This window comes from Fundulus heteroclitus, chromosome 19 (genome assembly GCF_011125445.2).
Source record: "Fundulus heteroclitus isolate FHET01 chromosome 19, MU-UCD_Fhet_4.1, whole genome shotgun sequence".
Classification (NCBI taxonomy): domain Eukaryota; kingdom Metazoa; phylum Chordata; class Actinopteri; order Cyprinodontiformes; family Fundulidae; genus Fundulus; species Fundulus heteroclitus.
The window spans coordinates 13560016-13581292 of NC_046379.1; the positions used below are offsets into that span (position 1 = coordinate 13560016).

The 21277-nt window shown below is 37.9% G+C and overlaps 1 protein-coding gene across 3 annotated transcripts in view; it reads right to left on the minus strand.

The window, feature by feature from the left end:
* Positions 1-21277, minus strand: part of arhgef10 (Rho guanine nucleotide exchange factor (GEF) 10) — a 64604-nt gene that overhangs the window by 3856 nt on the left and 39471 nt on the right. For all 3 annotated transcript variants that reach the window (XM_012862071.3, XM_012862070.3, XM_012862072.3), the window contains 6 exons: positions 20006-20092; positions 19666-19892; positions 19361-19518; positions 14116-14258; positions 11178-11352; positions 2729-2851 (listed from right to left, as the gene is read on the minus strand). In XM_012862071.3, the coding sequence (XP_012717525.2) occupies positions 2729-2851; positions 11178-11352; positions 14116-14258; positions 19361-19518; positions 19666-19892; positions 20006-20092 (913 nt within the window). The remainder of the gene's footprint in view (positions 1-2728; positions 2852-11177; positions 11353-14115; positions 14259-19360; positions 19519-19665; positions 19893-20005; positions 20093-21277) is intronic.

The following is a 21277-nucleotide window of genomic DNA, read 5'->3' on the forward strand; positions in this document are numbered from 1 at the left end:
TATCCCTGCTGTACCCTTTTTATGGCAAGGCCGTTGTATATGGAAATATGCCTGGAAGCCACGTCTGTTAGTTATTTTGGTCAAAGAAGCTGCAGGGTGCCAACTTTACTGTGAAGGATTGGTTTGTGTGAAATCAGTGTGTCACTGGGGATGAAACTGTGAGGCACAATTTCCCAATGCCAGTTCCAGGTCATTTGTGTCGAAGCTACCGCCTTCGATGATTCAGGGGATTACAGCAACAAAGCCGATTTTCTAACCATGGGGGGCAAATTCAGTGTGAACAGGGGCTGGCCAATATCAGGAAGATGTGTAAATGTGACACTATTGCTGAAAACTGCGATGACAATTGTCGATTTTGACTAGCCTTCTTTTTCTGTCCTCTAAAACTATACATAAGATGTGGGCATTAAGTGCCGTTAGAGTGAACCTATCTGGGCAAAAAAAATCATCAATAACCAGAGCGGAAATTGATGACGCTTGACAAAGTATTTACGCTGTCAAACAATCCTTTGCAATTGTGTTACACACATATATTATGCAGCTCTGTAGCAAACAAACCACGTGGAAGATGTAGAAAATATTGAGCAGGATTGAACTTAACAGGATCTTCAAGGAGCTTTTAAAGTGTAGCAGAAAGACTAGAACGTGTTTGAAGGTGTTCAATCCTAATGGTGTTGAGTTTTTGCTGCCTACAATCTTTGATTTCACTTAGTTTTTGGAGTTTCAAAAGCTAGGCAAGGATACATGGCAAGATTACACAGCCTTTTTTAAATCTGCCGAGCGCATCTTCTAAAATGGATCTCATTAAACTGCAGAAAAAGAGTGGAGCTTATCTGGGGAGACTGAGAGCTGACGCTTCCACATACACACATACACTAATTACACACTGAAACTTTTAGAAATAGCCAACTCTGAATTAGAGATAATTTATTCTATGGTCTAAAAACGTGTTAAGCTGCATCTACCCATTCAGTTATTTGATTAAATTATTTGACTCATCAAGGTGTATCAGAGCTACAATTCTCCTTTGCACAACCTCTAGAAATAGCCCTTACAAGTTTCCTTCATCATTACCTTTCCTCTGAACAGAACACCACCAACTAACTGGTTTAGACACGTTGATGCCTCTCACACGTACTCTTCTCACACCAAGCAATAATTCCTAACAACCCAGGACAGTGACGGGTCATTGATTTGCATCTGGCTTAGAATCCGCCTAGCAGGATCGGCCTCCGTGTCTTTTAAAAAAAAACTGCAGGTTGCTCAAGTGTGAGCTACCAGAATTGACAAAGACTCCTGGAAATGTGTCGAAACGTCTTCAGAAAGAACTGAACGAAAGTCCGGTTGCCTCCGATTTATGCCTGTTTGCTGTTGTGATGACCCGGATAACTGAGAATTTGCACTACACAATTCATATGTAGAAAGATAACATTGAAGATGTTATCTTATACCACTGGTACACCGAACGGCTAATGTAATGGCGTGAGTCGCGCTAGCATGTCCGACTACTCCACTTGAGAAGAGGATGGCTACTAAAAAGAGGAGCTGTTATGTCCAAGGGTGCTGAAAAACGGATGTAAGCATAATTTGGGACTACGTCCAGCGCACTTTACTGAAGACCTTTTCCTGAACATGGGTGAGTTGGGGTTTTCAAACAAACTGATTTTGAAAAATCAGTGACCACAACGCTGTCATTACCTGTAAAGTTTATTTAATTTCTAAACGCTGTCTTGTCTGATAAACGTATGAGTACTGTCTGAAGCAGCAGGGTAGCGAGCTCTCTGTTGGCCCGTCAAAACAATCCCCTACAAAAAGATGATGTTTTTTCTTCAATAAAATTCTTTGGATAAGTTATATATGCAGCAACTGCATAATAATCAACTGCCTGAATAGTTTATAAAGTGATGTCACCACTCCTTTAAAAGTTTGACACTGACAAAGTTCCCAGGACTTTTGGAAGATAATCAGACCCACAGCATCACATGACCTCCACTATACTTAGCAGTAGTCCTCCAAAGCTTTTTCACCTCACATGATAAAAAGAACATATTTTAACTGAATCTGACTAAAGCACATGGTTTCAGCAAGAGTCCCATTAGCAGCTACACACCTCCACATGTTTATGTTTGCTTAGCAATGACAGAAAAGGCTTTTTAGTGGTACGCAGCACAAACAATCAGTTGACTTGTAGATAGTGTAGTGTCTAATGGTTATGTGGACTCGGTGACCGAAGATGCGGATCTTTGCTGCAGTTCCCCAACAGTGAACTCTCTAGGTTTATTTAACCTTTCTTATCATCCTTCACATTATAAGTGCTGGCAAGATAAATGTAAATCCAGCCTAGTGGCCAGTGGTGACTAGACTGGTCCTTCTGTGTTGTTGTATTTAAACACCATGGAAACAGAAATAGATGAATTACTCATTTCAAGTCTCAAGACTCTTAACCAACAAGCTGTGGTTGCATTTTTTTTAAGTAGAAACTGTAAGGGGTGTCAATAAATGTTGGACCAGTGACAATAACTTCACAACATCTAATTTGTTCCCCACTGAATTAATGTACTTTAACTAAAGTTTCAACCTCCCAAAGTCTGAGTGTTAAATAGGAGTAAAATGTTTATTCACTTTAGGGCTTTTTACACAGCTTTATCAATCAAGACATGCATCTTGCACCAATTTCTGTAGCCCTGCTTTGCACCCAGTGAAATGTAATCCGCTTTAGTTCTGTTACCTGTTACTTTGGGGATCCCTTGAAGTCTGGGGACAGAAAGGGCCACAGTCACTCCCAAGTTAGTCCCGACTAGTAGCAAGCCGTGGCACACCAGCAGACTGCTCACAGAGACTCTGTGGTTTCCTGCAGTAAAAGCAAAACAGTTTATTCTTAAATTGATTTAAAGCGTCTTCTAGAGTAAATCCATATTCACAAAAAAAAAAAAAAGAGGCAAGGCTTTAGCAAAACCATCCTCCCACATAGAGTAATCCCTGGAAAATTGGAAAAAGTTCACAATTAACGATTCACTTCACCAGAAAGGGAGGCAGACGCTTTGTTTTAGTATGTGGCAGCATTTCTTGCAGCCATGATATTCAGAGCTTGCTCGTCTCCACGGCAACGTGAAGAGGCGTGCGGATAAAAACAGCCCCCTTTCAAGCGCGCGAACAAAAGAAAACGCAGCATTACGGCCTGCTTTGAGTCAAACAAACAAACACACACAAAAAGTGTTATGTAACAGGCTGAGTGAAGCGTGATGCTGTAATTAAGGAAGAAGCTCTGCCTCTATTCAGAAAACTTACGGCCATTACAGCAGGACAAGCTGACATGACCTTTTTCTTTCTCTTCTGTTCAGAGAAACCACCGAAGCCTGTTTGGACTGTAAAAGCTCCGATTGTTAAGTTAACAACACCTTTCAGCATGGATGGCAATAAAATCAGGATGCTGGCTGGCAGTCCTTTAAAAGACGTGCAACTTCGGTCAGTCAACGCATTAAATCTTTCACGGAAGCTTCGTCAGGAATCTGCTAAGCCACAAATGATACCTCATCAGCTGAAATTTTTTCTGTATGGACGCAACAGAGATGTGTCTTATATTTTGATAAAATAGTCTATTCAGGGTCTGCTTTGTGGGAGGCAAGACTGCCATGAGTCATTACCGCTGAAACAGCTCGACTTGAATTTCCTCCCTCAAAGTAATCCTCTTGAGCATTTGGAAAAATTACTGCCGGTCTATGTACCCCCCCCTCTTCTCTAGGGCTGACCCCATGCACGGGGCACACACGCCAGGCTGCCATACTTCTAAAATTCCTGCCAGATAGGCAGGCTGGTACAGTTTAACGCAAACGTCTTGCCCACATGTGCTTCTAATGAGGGCCCAGAGCCGGGAGAAACATACAGACTCCTGGTCAGAGGCCTTGCTCAACTTCCTCCTTTCATAATATTTGGAGTTCCCCACCCAGAGGGTGAACTAAAATAAACCCTATGAGAGCATCAACACGGGCCGGCTCGGGCCCCGGTCCTGCAGGAGCGAACCTCTTTGATCCGCACTAAGACCTGACAATGAGCAGCAGGAGGGAGGAGTAGATTTCAAAAATGACAAAAACACGCTCCATCAGCCGTTCAGTCAGTCCAGAAATACCTCGGATCAGCACATTGCGAGTAATTGCCCATTGCTGTAGCTGTGGCCCAAAACCTTTTCCTACACCCAAAAGCTGCGGGGTTATGGCTTCTGCCCAAAATAATGGGTTTATGCTGCTGGGACAGCATTTTGAGTAATTTTAACCAGAGATTAGGTCAAAACATTGTCACTCAGTTTGTTGGGTTACAGAATGGAGTAAAATAGGGTTACAAGTTAACATTTTGACCATTCCTGCTTTATTATCATTCCTGTAAACTTCATACTAAACATATGCACTGACAAAGTGTCGTTTCATATGACAAAAAAAAAAAAAAAACACGAGAGGGTACATGAGTTGAAAAGCTTTGTTGACAGAGTTTGTGGATATTATCAAGAAATCCAATTTTTCATTGAGAAAATTTCATGTACAATTATTTTCTTTAATATTATACCGTTATGTTTTTGAAGCCCATGTCATGAGGTAAAAAAAAAAATTATAAAAATTGTTAACCTGAAATAAAATGAGTAACTTCAGGAATATAAACAAACTTTAGGCTAACTGAAGCAGAACGTACACAGTGTCGTCTCTGTTCATTAATATAACATTTATGAGGGAAAAAAAAAGTTAAACATAGGGGAAAATGATTGTACCACAAATTATAGAATGACTCTGAGCCTATTGAATGATTTTACCTGAACTCTACTGCTTGTTAAAAAGTCTTATCGATCATTATGAGGCTGATGTCTGCCTCTCTTCCTACCAGAAGCAACCGTGTTGGTTGAAAAAAATTTATTTAAAACCTATATCTGTGTAGGGTATGACTAATGTCAATAATTTGGTCTTAACATTTAAAATTTGTCACTTTAACTCTATAGGCAAAATAACTAATACAGTGTGCAGAGTTGAACCCATAATCCAACCTTGTTTAGGCAAATCAATCCTGGACTGTATTGGTCCATATTTGACCCCAGGATGAGTTAGCAAAATAACCCAAATTGGGACGCTTTTAACTCAGCAGGTTTTGGAGTGGACATTCATCTTGCTGTAAAATCAATGTAGAGCAGAAATTTGACCTGACGGTGAATTTAAACACAAGGTCAGAATAAATTCAACGTTGTCAATCTATTTAGCAAGAAACATTTTAAGACAACTGAAGTCACTAGTATTAATTTTGTAGGTTACATGGCAGGTTTATTTATATGTGTGTGTCTTTCTTATCCGGAATTATCCCACTCTGTCCATCATTTTATATAAGTGTCAGTGTTTTTTTTCCCCATCAATACGGACTAAATCTGGTTTAAGATGCCTGCAGCAGTAGCGATAGAAAAACAAAGAAACATGGAGGTGTTATTTACCAGCCCCCCCGATATTTGTCCCCCATCAGACCATGCATGGCTGCATATTTAGGTCACACAGCATGAGACAAAGACCGACCCTCACCACCGCAGCCAGCCGGCCACCATCCTCTGAGCATTAATCACAGACCAATCAGATCTCATGGTGGGCCACCACCTTCAGTTTGTTGGGAAGCTTTAAAAATATTTTTTTCTAATTTGCCTGTAATAAATACACATTTCCCTTTTCTGTAATAACATGCTTGTCTTGGTGCTTTCACATATGCGTGCCTTGGTTTATTTAAGGTATTCAGTGGCACCAAATGATTGCTATTACAGCATATTAGCTGTATGTGGGCATGTTGCTTGGATAATGAACCACTATCTACAAAAGGAGGGAGCTGGCAGAATTGCTTCAACATGAGTGAACATGAGAGGGATAACTCCACCTAAAGCACCTCCTTGATTCAACAATGCACCACTGGTAAAGGCACACTGAGGACAACACACTTTTTCACTTTGGTAGAAATAATATTGCTGAATCAGCAGTGGTCTTGGCTGTGCTGATAAGCCATAATCACATTAAAACCTTGTTAAAAAAAAAAAAAGAAAGAAAAAAAAAGGGAGAATTAACCCTCAGTGTAATGTAATGCCTTGCTATCTTCTTTGCAAACAGATGATGTTATTTCACTTCTGTGAATAAACACTAATGTGGTGCAGGATTGCAGTGAAACGAGCCATCACTCTTTCCTTCTAATACACGGGTCGCAGTCAATCCATCTAGGCCAGTTTGGCTTGCAATCTCACTTACGTCAGTTTGTGCAGAATCAGCATGATTTTTGGTCTGTCTTTCTCTTTCCCTCAGCAGCCAGCAGTGTAACACAAATAGCAGGAAGATGACAAAAGTTTATGCAACTTTTTTTTGTAAAATAACCATAACTTTGCTATTGCAGCTCAACCTTGCTCACAAAAACCTCAGACTTCCATGCAGATTGAGAGTCTTAAATCCCAATATCATTATCAGAGGAAATGAGCCATTGATGGCGCGGCCCAGAAGATAAACTCTTTCCTGTGTGTTGGTCTGTCTCAGAAGCAGCTTCCTCTGTGGTTACATGGATTCTATTAACCGATGGAGATGGCGCGGTCCCACAACATCGCTTTTAACACCCACATCTGTCAGACAAAAAGCACTTCAACTTCTTACTCTAAGCAGTGGACATTACACGGAGGCTCACACTACATACTCCAGGCAGTGTCAGCTTCTATAAATTTACTAGACTTTACGTCTTTCTTTAATCCCCTGATCTTTCACAGCTACTCCATAAGCATAATGTGGTGGGGGCAGAAGCTAGAAGAAAAAAAAAGAAATGTTTTAGGGTGCTCTGCACTAAATGCCCTGTGGCAATAAGAAATGCAAAGCCTGCATATTTTATTTCAGAAACCTAAAAATGTAAACACCTTAAAATTTTGGAAAACAAGTGCCTAGCTGGAAAAAAAAAAATACTGATACAGTGTCTACTACAGATATAATTAAAAATAAGAAATTTGACAGCATGGCGTAAACAGTAATTTTATTAATTCTAGTTCACTGTATGATTTTCCTAATATTTCTGATATCAACATGCCCATGTGTTGTAGGCCACCGTGATGTTTTGACTTCTTTCAGTTTTAGATCAATTTTAGTCTCAGAGGTGCATGAAGCTCTACAAATTATTAGACAGAATAAAATCTACAGGTCTAGACAATTTAGAGCCATATTTAATTGCACCACCCCTGAGTCATCTTTTTAATCTTTCGTCGGATTTAACTGAGATTCGTGTCATGGCGAAATCTTCCTTTGTTCTGCCCTAACTTAAAGGGGGGGGGGGGGGGGGGGGGGGTGGTGATCCAGCAGACCTAAACAATTACAGGCCTAAATCAAAGTTGTCTGTTCTTGCAAAAATCTAAGTCTCTTGTCAGTGAATAATTGAAGGAGTGCCTAGTTAGTCATGGTATCATATTACATGTTCAGTCTCGCTTTAGAAAAAGGACACAATACAACCACATCAGCCTTAAAAGTAATAACTGATTCTGTTGAGGCTCTGAACAGTAAGAAACACTGGGCAGCCCTCTCCATCAACCCATCTAAGGCTATCAACACTGTAGATGTGGTTTTAAAGCAAAATCTTATCAGTGTTGGTCTAAAAGCAGTTAGTTCAGTGGTTTTAAAATCATCTTTCAAACAGAACTGAGTGTGTGATAGCTGATGGTATTGCCTCTTGCTTCCTTGATGTGGTCTAAATTGGTCCCCATGGAGGAGTTCTGGGGCCATTATCATTCACCTTATTTATTAATATTCTTGATCCAGGTATATAAAAACACTAACTTTCATTTTATGCCGATGACAATGTGACGTATTCCGTTGGATCCATAACTCAGCAGGCACTTCATTAGCAATCTCAATACTGTTCAGCAAACCTTGTGCTGATCTAAATTAGTTTTGTGCTAAAAAAGAAGTTTAAATTCGCTTGATTGTCTACAATGGAGCCTTGAAATTCCCCATAAACCTCAATAGCTTGAATCATCATTGTATGTCACCCTACTGTCGGACGGTCTGCATTGGTCGTGCGAAAATCAAACCATTGGCATATCCTAACTTTTTAAAGCTCCCCTTCGCTTTCTCCCCTAATAGCTAAAAACTTAGATTATACAGAAAAGTATAGGATCTTCCTACCTTCATTTAATAAAATCTGTTCTCATTGATGGCTTATAACTTATGCAGGAATCAGCTTTGAAATGAGCTGAAAGGAACTTGTTTCTCTGAATTTAAACAAAAAACATTTTAATTAGTCAAAGTTTTAAAGGCAAATATTCTTATTGAAGAATTATTTTTGACTACTGTTGAATGTGTTGTTGGATTTTATTTTTATTTTGATGTTTCATCATTTGTAAAATTTTAAGTATAATGTCTTTTTTGACCACACTGAAGCTGTGAGAAGTTGAAAGACTGCTCCAGCACAAATCTGTTTGGCCAGATTGTTGATAAAAACATCTGATGCACAGACTAACGATCCAGGGGAAAATTAGCTGCTGACTGAAATTGATTGAGTCCATCCTGGCATATCCCTGGAAACTTTCAATCTAAATAACTAATAATCAGCTACAACAAAGAGGCTCATATATATTTATAATAAAAGCATTAATGATTTAACACACAACAGATAATCATTGCTTTAATATCTCAAATATTACTTTGGAAACTGCTGTTTATTTTGAATGGATCTGTAGAAAAAAGTGGCTTGTGAAATAGCGCAATTCTACAATCATAGATGAAATATTTTAAAAAACGTTAGCAATCTATAATTTCTCTAGTAAAGGAGTAAAGGAGATGTGCTACAATTATCTATTGTTTGATTTTAAATATATCTCACAGTATGGAGTAGTTTGTGATTTTGACATTCAGAGAAGAAGCAGAAGCTCTGTAATTTTGAACTGTTCTTGAAAAATCATTGTTTTATTACACAAAAAGATTTAAGAATTAAGACAGCTTAATTTCTTATTTACTTAGAAAGTAAAATTAGTTTTTATCAAGGATCCTATTTAAAGTTTAGAAAGAGTAATCAGAATGGCCTAAATTCAGTAACAACAACAACAACAACAAGTCAGAGCTTAATGAAACTTGTGATTGGAAATCAGACACAAAAATCTTTATATGCTGCATCTCTAGTAAAGTCTGAAGCAAAATAGAAAAAAAGGAGGGAAAGCAACTATGACTGAACTGTACAGATTCCAAATTACTACCCACAAAACCAGCAATGCTTTTAGGCCGTGTGTTTTTGGGTCACGCTGATATAATGCAGCAGATTACAAGATCCACAGCAGCAGGTCACTGATGATTTCCGGCACAGACACAAGCAATATGAACCTAATGTTTTAGTTTAAGCCTACAAGCTGGGAAGCTGTCCTGGTTTCAAGCTGAATGTAATATCAGTTCTTATAATGAAACTGCTAAAAGACACATCCTGAGATAATGGCACCCCTCCTGGTACTTAAGGATATATCCAAGATATGCAGGGCTGTGTTTGGGTAAAAGTCAATATATTTTTGGCACAAAGCTCATGCTGCTTCCAAAGTCAATTTAGCTTGTGTGTTCTTCTTCAAAGCCCTTAAGATAAATATTTGTTCTCCACAACAAAACCCATCTGGATTAAAATCTTCTATGAGCCATGGCTCATTTGTCTCTCTTCTGACAGTGCAGATAGGAAGGCTTGTTAATGACAGGTTTACAGCTGCACCGCCTTAAACAATCACACTCTAAGAGGTGAGCCATTCTAACAGAATGTCTTAAAGTAAAGGAAACTGTTCTTCAAAGACATAAAATAATGTTCCCGGAATGCCTGCTCTCACTAGTATTGCTTCATACTTTAAGCATTTGAAGGTAACAGAAACCTTTTTTGGCTTTCCATCAATCCCAAATAAGCCTTTTGCATGTCCAACATCATCACAGTTAATATTTTGTTCATGTATTATACTTTTAACAACACGTTCTTTTTATGTAGCTACTTTTAGAAGGCCGTTAGCATGATCTAGTCTTCTTCCTAAAAAATGATTGAAATTCAGGATGATTTTCTTGTTAGACAGATGAGTACAAAGCACACAAAGCTGTCTTAAAACTGAGCGGTGAAGGAGAACTTATGTCGTAGAACCCAATGAAAAGATACAAAAGAAGTGGGTCTTAATTTGTTGTTTAGCCAAAGAAAATATTGAAAAGCGATGGTTTGAAGAGCACAGGTAAAATGTGAGAGTAAAACCTCTATAACAGAGTTGAAACTCAAGGCTGCGTTTTAATTTAATTAGCTTATGAAGCAATCGTCGAAACAAGTATTCTTTGCTGTTGTATATTAGACTGATATGGAGTTTTTAGTCTTTGAAAGGCATACGAATTAATTTATTGAGAACCAGAAGACATCAAGAAGAACTGGGGTGGTAAATTAGGTAAGAAACAGCGAGACTAAGTGTTGAAATCTGGTACAAGGCTTTGTAAAGATCCAAAAATTCCTGTCCCATTTGATGGGAGTGAAGTGTATTCCAGAGAGACAGGGCTAATGATACTGTCTAATATCAGAGTAAAGCAATCCAATAAAAAAATAGAGTATTAAACATGTTTATGTTAGCATTACATCCAAGAGAGAAATTCATGGCGTTGAGAGTTGAGATAAATGTAAATATTTTGCTTCAGTGGTAAATGTGGCTCATTAGTAAAGTAATCAAGTCTTTGCGTGAGTACAGGTCACAGTACTACAGGATTACTTCCTAAACCAGGGAAAGAGCAGAGGAAGTGTTTAATCAGACCTAAATGTCTAGTCATCTTCCTAGAAAAGGTAAAGCATAGAATAAAGAAACTCTTAAAAATTATCTGGAAGGACAAAAACAATGTATTTATAATAAATGAAAACTAGACATTTAATCGGCTTATGTAGTCTTTTTAAACACTGGTCATTATACATGAGCAAAAATAAATTAAATAAAAATAAAACATTATTCATAACACAAAAACAGTATAGAGTCAGTGTGCATTGCAAAACTATTCATGCCCCTTGAATCTTTACACATTTTGTCATGTCACAACCTCACTTTATGGCTTGTTCAGGGAGATGTGTACTGTTATTGTCAGCTATATATTGTGCTTGGAGAAAAGAAACAGGTTTATTTAGAAATATGAACAGTTCTTGTATCTCATTTAGGTCTACAGGCTTACCAGGAAGGATATTATTAACGGTTGTGGCGATGTTTATATCCTGCAGGTGCTCCAAGGTCTCAGTGTGGAAGAGGCGCAGAGTTGAACCGGAGCTGAACGCGATCCAGATGCCCACGCCGGCCACCACCATGTGAGACACCACCATGCCCTCTTCCTGGTGGGCCTCCAGCTGCCTCTAGATAAGGGCAGACAAAAAAGTCACTGTTTTTTCTTTTCTTTTAATGACTTCAGAATATCATAAAAATGAGATGAAAGCTACCTTAATTTGAATGTAGATTGGACTGTAATAAAATTTATTTTAATGCAACTGAACTGGACAACATGTAATTGGACATTAATTTAATTTGTGTATTTTTCCAGTATAGTGCCTTGAAATGCATTACGTTATGAATTACTGCTATACAGTCAGATTGAATTGCATGAGAATGCAGGTTTTTGGACAAATAAAGAGGAAAAACTATCTACACGATCAGGAAACTATATATAGCTACATACCCGTAACTGTAGGAAACAATAACCATCACAAGCTTTAATTCCTATTAATTAAAATAAAATGAAAAAAAAACAGCAGCATGCTTGAGTTATGGAAAGACTGCGAGTTCCCTGAGCAAAACCCTGAGCCCCAGAATGCTCCCAGGAGGCCGCACAGAGGAAGCCCATTGTTCCCTAAAGGATGGGGTAAATGCAGACGACAAATTTCATTGGAAAGTATAAAGTTGCAATGAGAAAGATGATTATTATTATTATTATTATTATTATTATTATTATTATTATTATTATTATTATTATTATTATTATTATTATTATTATTATTAATATCATTATTATTATTATTATGGGTCTGAACATTCCTTGCTGCACCAGACTACCCACACACAGATGAACTTGTGTTTGGGTATTTTAGGTGAGAGGTAAACCAATCTGAGAGTGTTGCTAGGTTTAAAATGCACTGGGAATTATTTATTGGATAATCTCCTTCTTTTGTTTCTTGGACACTCAGTCTACATATGAAATGCCAATGTTCTTCAGCCTCGTCTTTTTCATTTCTCCTTCACTGGACTGAGATGAGTGTCCTCTTGATGTCCTTAACATAAGCTCATCACAAGAGAAGAGGTCCAGTTGCTTTCCACCTGAGCATTTAGTGTCCTCTTTTCTCTTCAGCTCTCCTGGGTTTTAAAAAAAAATTTGGTCTGGGGATTGAGATAGCTATGGAAGGTTTATTTTGTCTCTGGTGAACCATGTCTGTGTCAATTTGGCCAAGTGCTCTAGTCTAGACAGTTATTCTACTGAAAGGCGAAATAATGACAAATTATCAAAGAAATGGTAGATGCCAACAGATTTTTTTAAGGCACTTTTATTTTGAAGAGTTCATGATGCAATGGACTCTGAAGTAAGAGAATTAGGCCTACAGCATCACATATCCACAACTGTACCTTACACAGGACATTAGGTGCTATTTCACATATGCATCCTTCATTTTAGGCCCAATTCAAATAGTGTTTGTCACAGTAAGGGTGAATATTAAAGAAAGCCTTTTTTTGCCTTTTGGGTGCTCATTCAGATCTTGTGACCATGAGCTAAATCAAAGCATCTCATAAATAAACCCATGGAAATAAATTACTGTATAACTAATTACACATTTCTGAGAAAAAATGTGATTAAATCAGAAAAAGTAAAGAATAATTAAAGGTTATCCAGTTATACAGCACTTATATCTGATCTTATAAGAATGTTAAGCATTGCAATAACTGTGTCACTGTTGATTTTGTCATGAACAATTATTTTTTTAATAGTCGGATGGATTGTTTTTCAACTGAAATATGGTGAATTGCTCAAAGATTTTACAGTCAGATTTTATGCTACTAGCATAATTTGTGTCAAGGCTTTTTACACATCCTCAGCAGGGTGCTAATGAATGTGAAGAGCACTGTAGGTGTGGGGGTGTTTCCAGAGCATTTTCTATATTGCCACTTGTTGACTGCACAATGAACAATCTGCAACCCACTGACACCTTGCTTAAGACTATATTCGCCCTTGTAATTTCTGTGGCTGTTATGTCTGCACACATATTTGCTTCAGAGACAAAATAAACCGAAAGAAAATGTTTCAGAAAGTTAATAAAAACAGTTTGGACAGACAAGGGGACCAATTTCAGAACCTTTTTTTTTAATTCATCCTTGATGATGGACACAGATTACTTCATATAATGATGACAAGTTTTGATTGTGTGTGTAGATACATTACATAATCACTAATGCGGCTTGACATGTGGGCGGATTCAACCTTGGCAACAACAAAAAAAAAATCTGTGTACGAGAATTTTAGAGCAGGATTTTGACCAACATGAAAAGCAAATCCGGATTTCCTACATTTTTCAACACAAATAAACCAGTTTGACGTGTTTAATGACATACTGAGACTTCCCTTTTTCCACTCCGGTTTTGTCTTCCTTTCCGCCTGACTTTTAATTACTACTCTGGACTAACTGTGTGAAGAAAAGAGGGCCAACAAGCAGGTGGTCCGACATAATGAGCTTAATGAGGCTAAACCAATTATAAGTGAGCGCATGTCACAGGAACGTTACTATTCCTGGACACACAGCAGGTGCTCCCATTGGGACTTGCTAGAAACGTTATATTCCAAGATTTTCAGGGAAAAATGTGAGAAGGAAAAAGGGGCTACTTACAGTCAATTGTATATAATTTCTCCAATGTCTTATTTCTTAAGAAAGACTCAGACTTCTTATATTCATGAAAGAGAGATGGGGATGATCTGCTTTACTACAGCTGGTTTATTTTGTGATTTGTATAAGTGGACTGGGAGAAATGCACAAATAGGCAGATATCTCAAACCCAATTTATCTTTCAAAACCACCCTGTCTATTAAGAGAAGATCGTTTGTAACACTAGCCAATCAGGATTTTAATTGGGTTACATACCTCAACACAGTGTGTGTGGGTGCTGATGATAAAAACTTGTCCACCTGAAGAGGCCCAGAGTTGATCCTCCACAGCCAGCACGGCCTTAACTGGAAGGACTCCTAGCTTCAGTAACTTGGGCTTCTCACAGCTCCAAGAACCATCTGACAGAGCAAACAACACAGCTAATTCAGAATATTCTGATTTAGTCAACACATAACACAGCTCAGACAGGAAATCTAATAGAATCCAAGAGATTCTATTAGATTTCCTTTCTGGACATAAAACAAAACATATAGCCAACAAGTTTTCCAATTTAATAATTTATCCTTTTTCACACAAAAAAGATCTTAGATCTTTCCAGCAGACAACTAAGAAAACTGGGTTTTATAACTTAAATCTTCCACATATCATGAAACTGCTCAAGTCACCTATCACATGCCAAAAAGACTACAACTCAATACATTAAGTTGTGAAATAAATATTTATGCATGTGACAATACCTGAAAGTAGACATTAAATAAATACAATAATTTTTTAGCAAATAAATATTTTTAATAAATATTATATTAAATAGTTCATGTGTAAAATGTGAAAAAGATTTTTTTGAAATGCATATCCATTTTATGTGAAAGCATAATCATTAGTCAAATATTTAATTTTGTTTAAAGGCTTGTATTGCAACAAATCATCCTTAAACGTCAGAATTGGTAGGTGGGGCAGGAACTACGACAGGTCAAGTGATTGGCTTACAATTGAGGCCCAGTTACATTTTAACCAATCAGATGGTAGGTTCTATTTCACTTAACCTGACCCGCCAAATGGATGTAGCTCCGCCGAGCTCCACACGGCTCCACACATCCATCTGGAGTCGCTGCCATTGGGAGGAATTTCAATACCACATAAAATGGACGAGCCAATCAGGATGGCTGGGGGGGATTTTTGTAGCTGTGTCGTATCAGAGAAGTGACTGTTTTGATTCAGACAACAATGACGGCTCCCAGCGACGAAGCAAGTGGTAACATTGATGTTGCTATTTCATTCATCAGTGTTGTCTAGTTTACACCAGAGAACAACTTTGAAGGCTTTTGTTAGTGGAAACAATGGTTTCACCCTTCTCTCGACTGAGTTTGGCAAGAGCTTGAGCTTCCCTAACGTCAGCGTCACGGGATGGTTTCAGTGTGAGTGGCTGCAGTAGCACGTCAGTAAAGATGACAGCCAAGTGGTTTATCCAATCATATGCAAGGTTTTTTTTGATAAGGCCCCTCCTGATATACATCTCTAATGGAGCAATCCCAGACGGATGTGTGGAGCTCTGCGGAACGAAATCCATCTGACGAGAGTCAGGTTATATTTCAATAGCCATAATAACTCTTTAGCTATTTCATAATGAACTGTAGCACAGGTAATATGACAAAATATGGTATAAAATATATTTTAACAATGAATTCATATTTTTAATAGATCATTTAATCAATTTGTTATTTAGTATATTACCTATTCTAAATGTTTTTTTAAATATTTAAAATTAGTATGTAGTATATTTAGAATTTTATTTAAGTAATCATTCAATTCAGGTCTTAATAAACTAGGGATTAATTGCACATTTGGCCATTTCACAGCTTTTTCCCCCCCACCTAGACCAAGATCAGCTCCTTTTCAATTTTATCTATAATGCTTAGAAAATTATAAACAATACAATAAAAATCTGAATTGGATTAGACTACATTAAATACAGAGTATTCAAATCACATTTTAGGATTTGCAACCTCTGTGTTGTTTGTAAAATTCCAGGGGAGATAATGCATTGTTTTTTCCATCTAAACCACATTTTCTTCTAGAACCACAGGTCCAGTATAAAAACCTGATCTAAGATGCTATAGAACAAAAAACATAAGATGCAAAATGACATTTTTTATTTTGGGAATTTTTCCAGATATTTCAAAGACTGTACAGGAAGCCTATCTTTCAACAGCACACATACAAGACAATCCATTTAATTAAACGACTAAGACAATGGATTTGCACAGTGCATAAACAATACAGTAACAGTCAATCCATGCTGATAAATGTCATCTGTAAAGGTTACCTGCATTTATAACTCTGCTTAATGGTTGATAAGTGGCCATTAATGGTTTTTCACAGCGCTTCACTATGAATATAGATGGGCTGTTGAGTGTTAGTCAGAGCCAAGCTGTATCCCACATACACCTCCTACACACTCTCTTCTGCATGTGCCTGGTTACAGGGCAGGCTCGGCTGCAGCAAAAACACCCCGCTGCCTGCAGTAGCTTTATAAATATCAACAGTTCGGCAACTACTGCCTGTACTTGAGAATTCAGTCGTACAAATGGGGAAAAAAAGAGCATACAAAGGACACAGATCACATTCCCTTCCCCTTAGCTAATCTGGACCAGGAGGTGAATGAGACTTCATGGATAATATTTGCTTAAATGAAGGTACAAAGATGGCTATTGATGGGGAACCCGTCATGCAGTAAAACATGTTTTTTTTTTCTTTTCTTAAGAGTTAAAAGTACTCACTAAACAAGCTGAACGGCATTAGCACTGCAGAAATGCCCCGTGTATATTACTGCAACAATGACACTGTGTAGTGAATGTATGAAAGAAATGTTGAAAAAGAAAAACAGGAGCAGTAGTGAAAAAAATAAGAAGTGCCAACTTTTAGGATTACGTAAGTCCTCTCTGCTGGAGTGTATCTGCCCACATCTTTTACTTGTTGAACTGTTGCATTCCTTCATATTATTGTCAGCTTTAAAAAAAAAAAAAAAAAAAAAAAAAAAAGCAAGCACGGTTGCGTGTGCACACACACAAAATAAAACGTTACAAACAATGACGCTCGTTATTCTCTCAGGAGAAAAATTAAACTGTACAGGCCCGGCTGCACAGACGAAAATCAACCTCATGTTGTGAGTGTCTGACTGTGACGTGCAGCTAATGCTGAATCATTGTCTCCCCCTTTCTCAATTTCAAAAACACTCATTCACTTGGGAAAGGGCAAGCATGGCAGAATGAGGTTGCCGGCTTCAGAAACACTGCACCAACAACAGAGTCACATTTCCCATGCAGTTCAGAAACTCAGCACTGAAGGCACTGGAAAGCCCGTCTGCTCGGTTGTTTTGATATCCGGAGGCTGAGAAGATACCCTTCAAGGATTATTATCTGATTCTGCTCAGAGCAACATAAACCATAAAATGCAGAAGAAATTCAGATATTGACACAACATATAAACTGAAATGTTTCCAGCATGACTCAATTTGGCGCCAAGACTCAACATGCAGATATGGTGAGAGAGTTTTCAATGGAGGTAAAAAAATTAAATAATAATAATCATACATTTCCTGAAAATGTTCAGATCACAATTTCCATCTGGTACGGAAACACGGCAATATATTATGCAGCTGTCTGTTATCTATAAAGACCAAATGGGGGAATAAACCATCATATTTACCAAAACAAGGTGTAACGAATCAACCATAAACAATCCAGAACAGATGAACGCACTGATCATTTCTTCCAAGTGCAGCTGGAGAGAAAGAAAACTTTCCAAATGTTTTTTCTTTTTTGTAGAAAAAACAAATATCTGTCCATATTTTTCCATACTTTCGTGCAGAGATTCCCAAAGTGTGGTGAGCTGCTGCTAGGCGGTGTGCAATTACAATGTTTTTTCCCCACACAATTAAGATGTGTAAATAAACATTTCCTTTGTAAAAATTTTAATCAGAAATTCAAAATGTAATAAATAAATGAAAAAATTATTTATTTAGAAGAAGTCTTCTTCTACGCTTCATTTTAAAGGTGAAATATAGAAGTTATCTTCTTCTACGCATTGTGCTGTATATGTGCACCTAGCTTGTGGCCTCTACTTTATTCAGTGTTGCAAATATGCTCAATTGGCTGAAATTAAGAAAACTGTCCGGTGAGACATCTAAGGTCAAAGTTAGTGATGGAGGAGGAGAGGAACCAAGAGAGAGTGAGGAATTGGAGGTAACGGAGGAGAGAATTGCAATGGATCCGGTAGAAGAAAATGAACGGGAATCAGAACATGTCTCTCCCTAAAATAAATAATAAAAAAAATCCAAATGTGACAAATTGTCTTCAGAAGTCATAATTTATAAAGACAACCTGGGTGTAATTTAATTTAACCCCAGGGAAGATATAGCTGTTATGGGAAACTTCAGGGGTTTGTTAGACAACATTAGTGAACAAGCAGCATGAACAAAAATAAAAAAGGTACTTTAAGAGAAAAGGGGTTGATAAAGCCTTGCTTCAGGAGGGCTGACAAGGAGTGGAACCCTAACTTAGGGGTTCCCAAAGTGGAGGTCACGAGTTCATTAATGTGGGGATGTGCTAGAATTTTTAGATTTAGATTTTAGAATTTTTTATTTTATAAGAGGTCTTTTAAAAACAGGACTTTATTATCTTAATTTCACCAATTTATTCTCACAATTTCCAAAAAAAGGGGAAAAAGTTTTGGAACCACTGCCCTAACTTATTAGACTTTTATTTGTGATAATTCCCATCCCACTGCAAAATTATGCATTATTTTATGCTGGCCTTTCACTTAAGATCTGAACAAAATATTCTGAGGATGGTGTTTGTAACATGGCAAAATGTTTTGCAATGCAGTGAAATGAGAAAACGCTAAATAACTTGAAACTCACAACCGTAAAATTACACAATTGTGATGAAATTCTGATTCCCCTTTCTCAAGTTTGGAAAAATTTTAACAAACAGCATATTTGTTCTCCTAGAGCAGATGGGACAGAATCCCAGACACACGTCTGCACCAATACGACATCTGACGACAGATGGGACGAAACGGAAAATGTGCAAAGAGTTTGGCCCAGTGTGAGACGTCTGTGCTCAGAAGCAAAGGAGGAAAGACGTTAAATAGGTCAGAGTTAATATAGCAGCTTCACCCGGACAACAGAGCAAATGGAAACCGAGCTCAAACACACGGCGGAGGAGAACCCTAACCCAAAGCTACACCCGGAGCCGCTGACTAAAACACCAACAGCCAAACTTTAGTAAAGAACCCAGCTTTAAAAAGATATATAACCTGATCCAAAACTGAGGCAAACATTGTCAGGGTTGGGATTTTAACAAATCATATATCTGCCTCTTTTTTTTGCTGGCTATTTATTTGATTTCACAAATTTTACCAGTCAACGAACACAAAAAAAATATCAACATTTTTTTTTTTTAAAACTCAAAAGTGTTCTTGCAATATTTGAAGCACACACCTTGTGACTTGGAGTAGATGGCGACGGAGCCGCTGACCAGCCCAGCGTACAGACAGGGCTTTTTATAGACCAGGCTGGTGACTGTGGACTTGTCTGGGGTGAAGAAATGCTGCAGACGTATTTTCTTGGACCGCTGGCTGCTCTTATACACAATGACGCTAAACAGGATAGATGGAAAAGAAATGACAAAACAATTGCAAGATGGTTATTTGTAAATAAGGAGAAAACAAAGAAATTATTTTAGGTGTTTTTGAACTGAATTATTAGGAGAATTTCTACATTTTCAGGTGATTTTCTATTTGTACCTGCCCTCCTCCATGCCTAAACAGACGGTGGGGGTATCAGTGGCTTTTGCAGCGGGGACATCATTGCTCTCAGGGAGCTTTTCACCGTCCTCCCCAGGTTGTTCTGCAGGGACGTAAGCCATACACAGGATTCGAGACTCCAGATTGAAACACTCTGTCACTTTAGGGCTGGAGTTCTGCATAGCCACTATAGCTATTTGGCCCATCTGGTTGGTGCAACTTGCAACCTGCACCAAGATCAAGAAACCAAAACAAATTATTTATTACTCCTGTCACTTAATTTTCTGTTATGTTAACCAATGTGCGACTTTCTTCTAAGTCGTGTGGGAAATTCTCTCACCCAGACACATCCGTGGCCAACGACAGGAGAGTCGGCTGTGCTTTCTGTGTTTATGTAGGGCTCTGGGTTGTGAACGGCACATTCCACCTGCCACAGAACAAACAAAACCCTCTGATAAATACATGCATTTGGTCACCCTGACAACTTCACAGATGGTTAACTGTAACGCTACAAAAGTACATTCTTGGACTACCTGCTTAATACCAGGGATCTGTTTTTGATTCTGTTCAACAAAATGGCTCAGAGCGAGTGTATATTTATTATGACTTTTGAACTAGAACGTTTTCAGTCTTAAATTGTTCTGCTGAAGGATCTCAAAATCTATTGGCTCATAGAGGGGCCCATGGCATTAGCGGTGCAATCTTACTGCGATCTCATGGATCACTGTCCTGTGAGAGATCGGGTCACCAGCGTATGAATCTTCTGGTCCATATTTCAAATTTCTCCCTTGAGCAAGACACACACGTTTTCTACAAACTGCTGCAAAATGTCATACTTTTCCAGATGTAATTTTCTGAAGGTTTCTGCAGCAGTTTTTATAATATAGGCTACTGAGAATTTGAGTACAAAGCATTTCCCTTTCTTGGGTTTTTCTTATCTACATCTTGCACATATCATGAAAACATGGCTTCAGATTCAGCAGTGTGGCAAATTATATTTCACAACGTTTTTTTGCATCTGGAGCATTTTAGATCAGCGCTATTCACAAACCTACAGCACTAAGTCTTGAAATCAATTCAAATCTAAACAGTTTGTCATCGGTGATACCTGTTTAGCTGTCACTGTTTACCATCTGAACTGAATTCAGTTTGGATGACAACCAATCACAGGCCCAGTTTTAAAATCATATTTTAAAAAGGGACTAGAAACTTAAAAGCAGTAAAAAGGGACATTAGTGTACATTTGTCTGTAGGTTCTATTCTAACTTAAAATACCAAAATGATTAATGTACTGGACAAATAAAACAAGCAAACAAAAAAAAAGAAACACATTTTTATGTAAAGGACATAATTTAAACAAAAATTTATGCAAAATGCTTTTCCCTGAAAGATAATGGAATAAGGAATAACACTTGAAAACAAAACATTTTCTCAATTTTCTTTTTCAAATACTTAAGACTTGGAAAATGACTTTCCCAGTCCGCATAGGGACCCTGCTCAGCTTTGCTCTAACGTTTTACACTAAAAGTATCTCATCAGTTTCCAACTAGAAACCTTTTGGAACTAAAGAAATAAAAGCAAAAATCGTGAAGACTTTGGGAGCCAGCGGCAG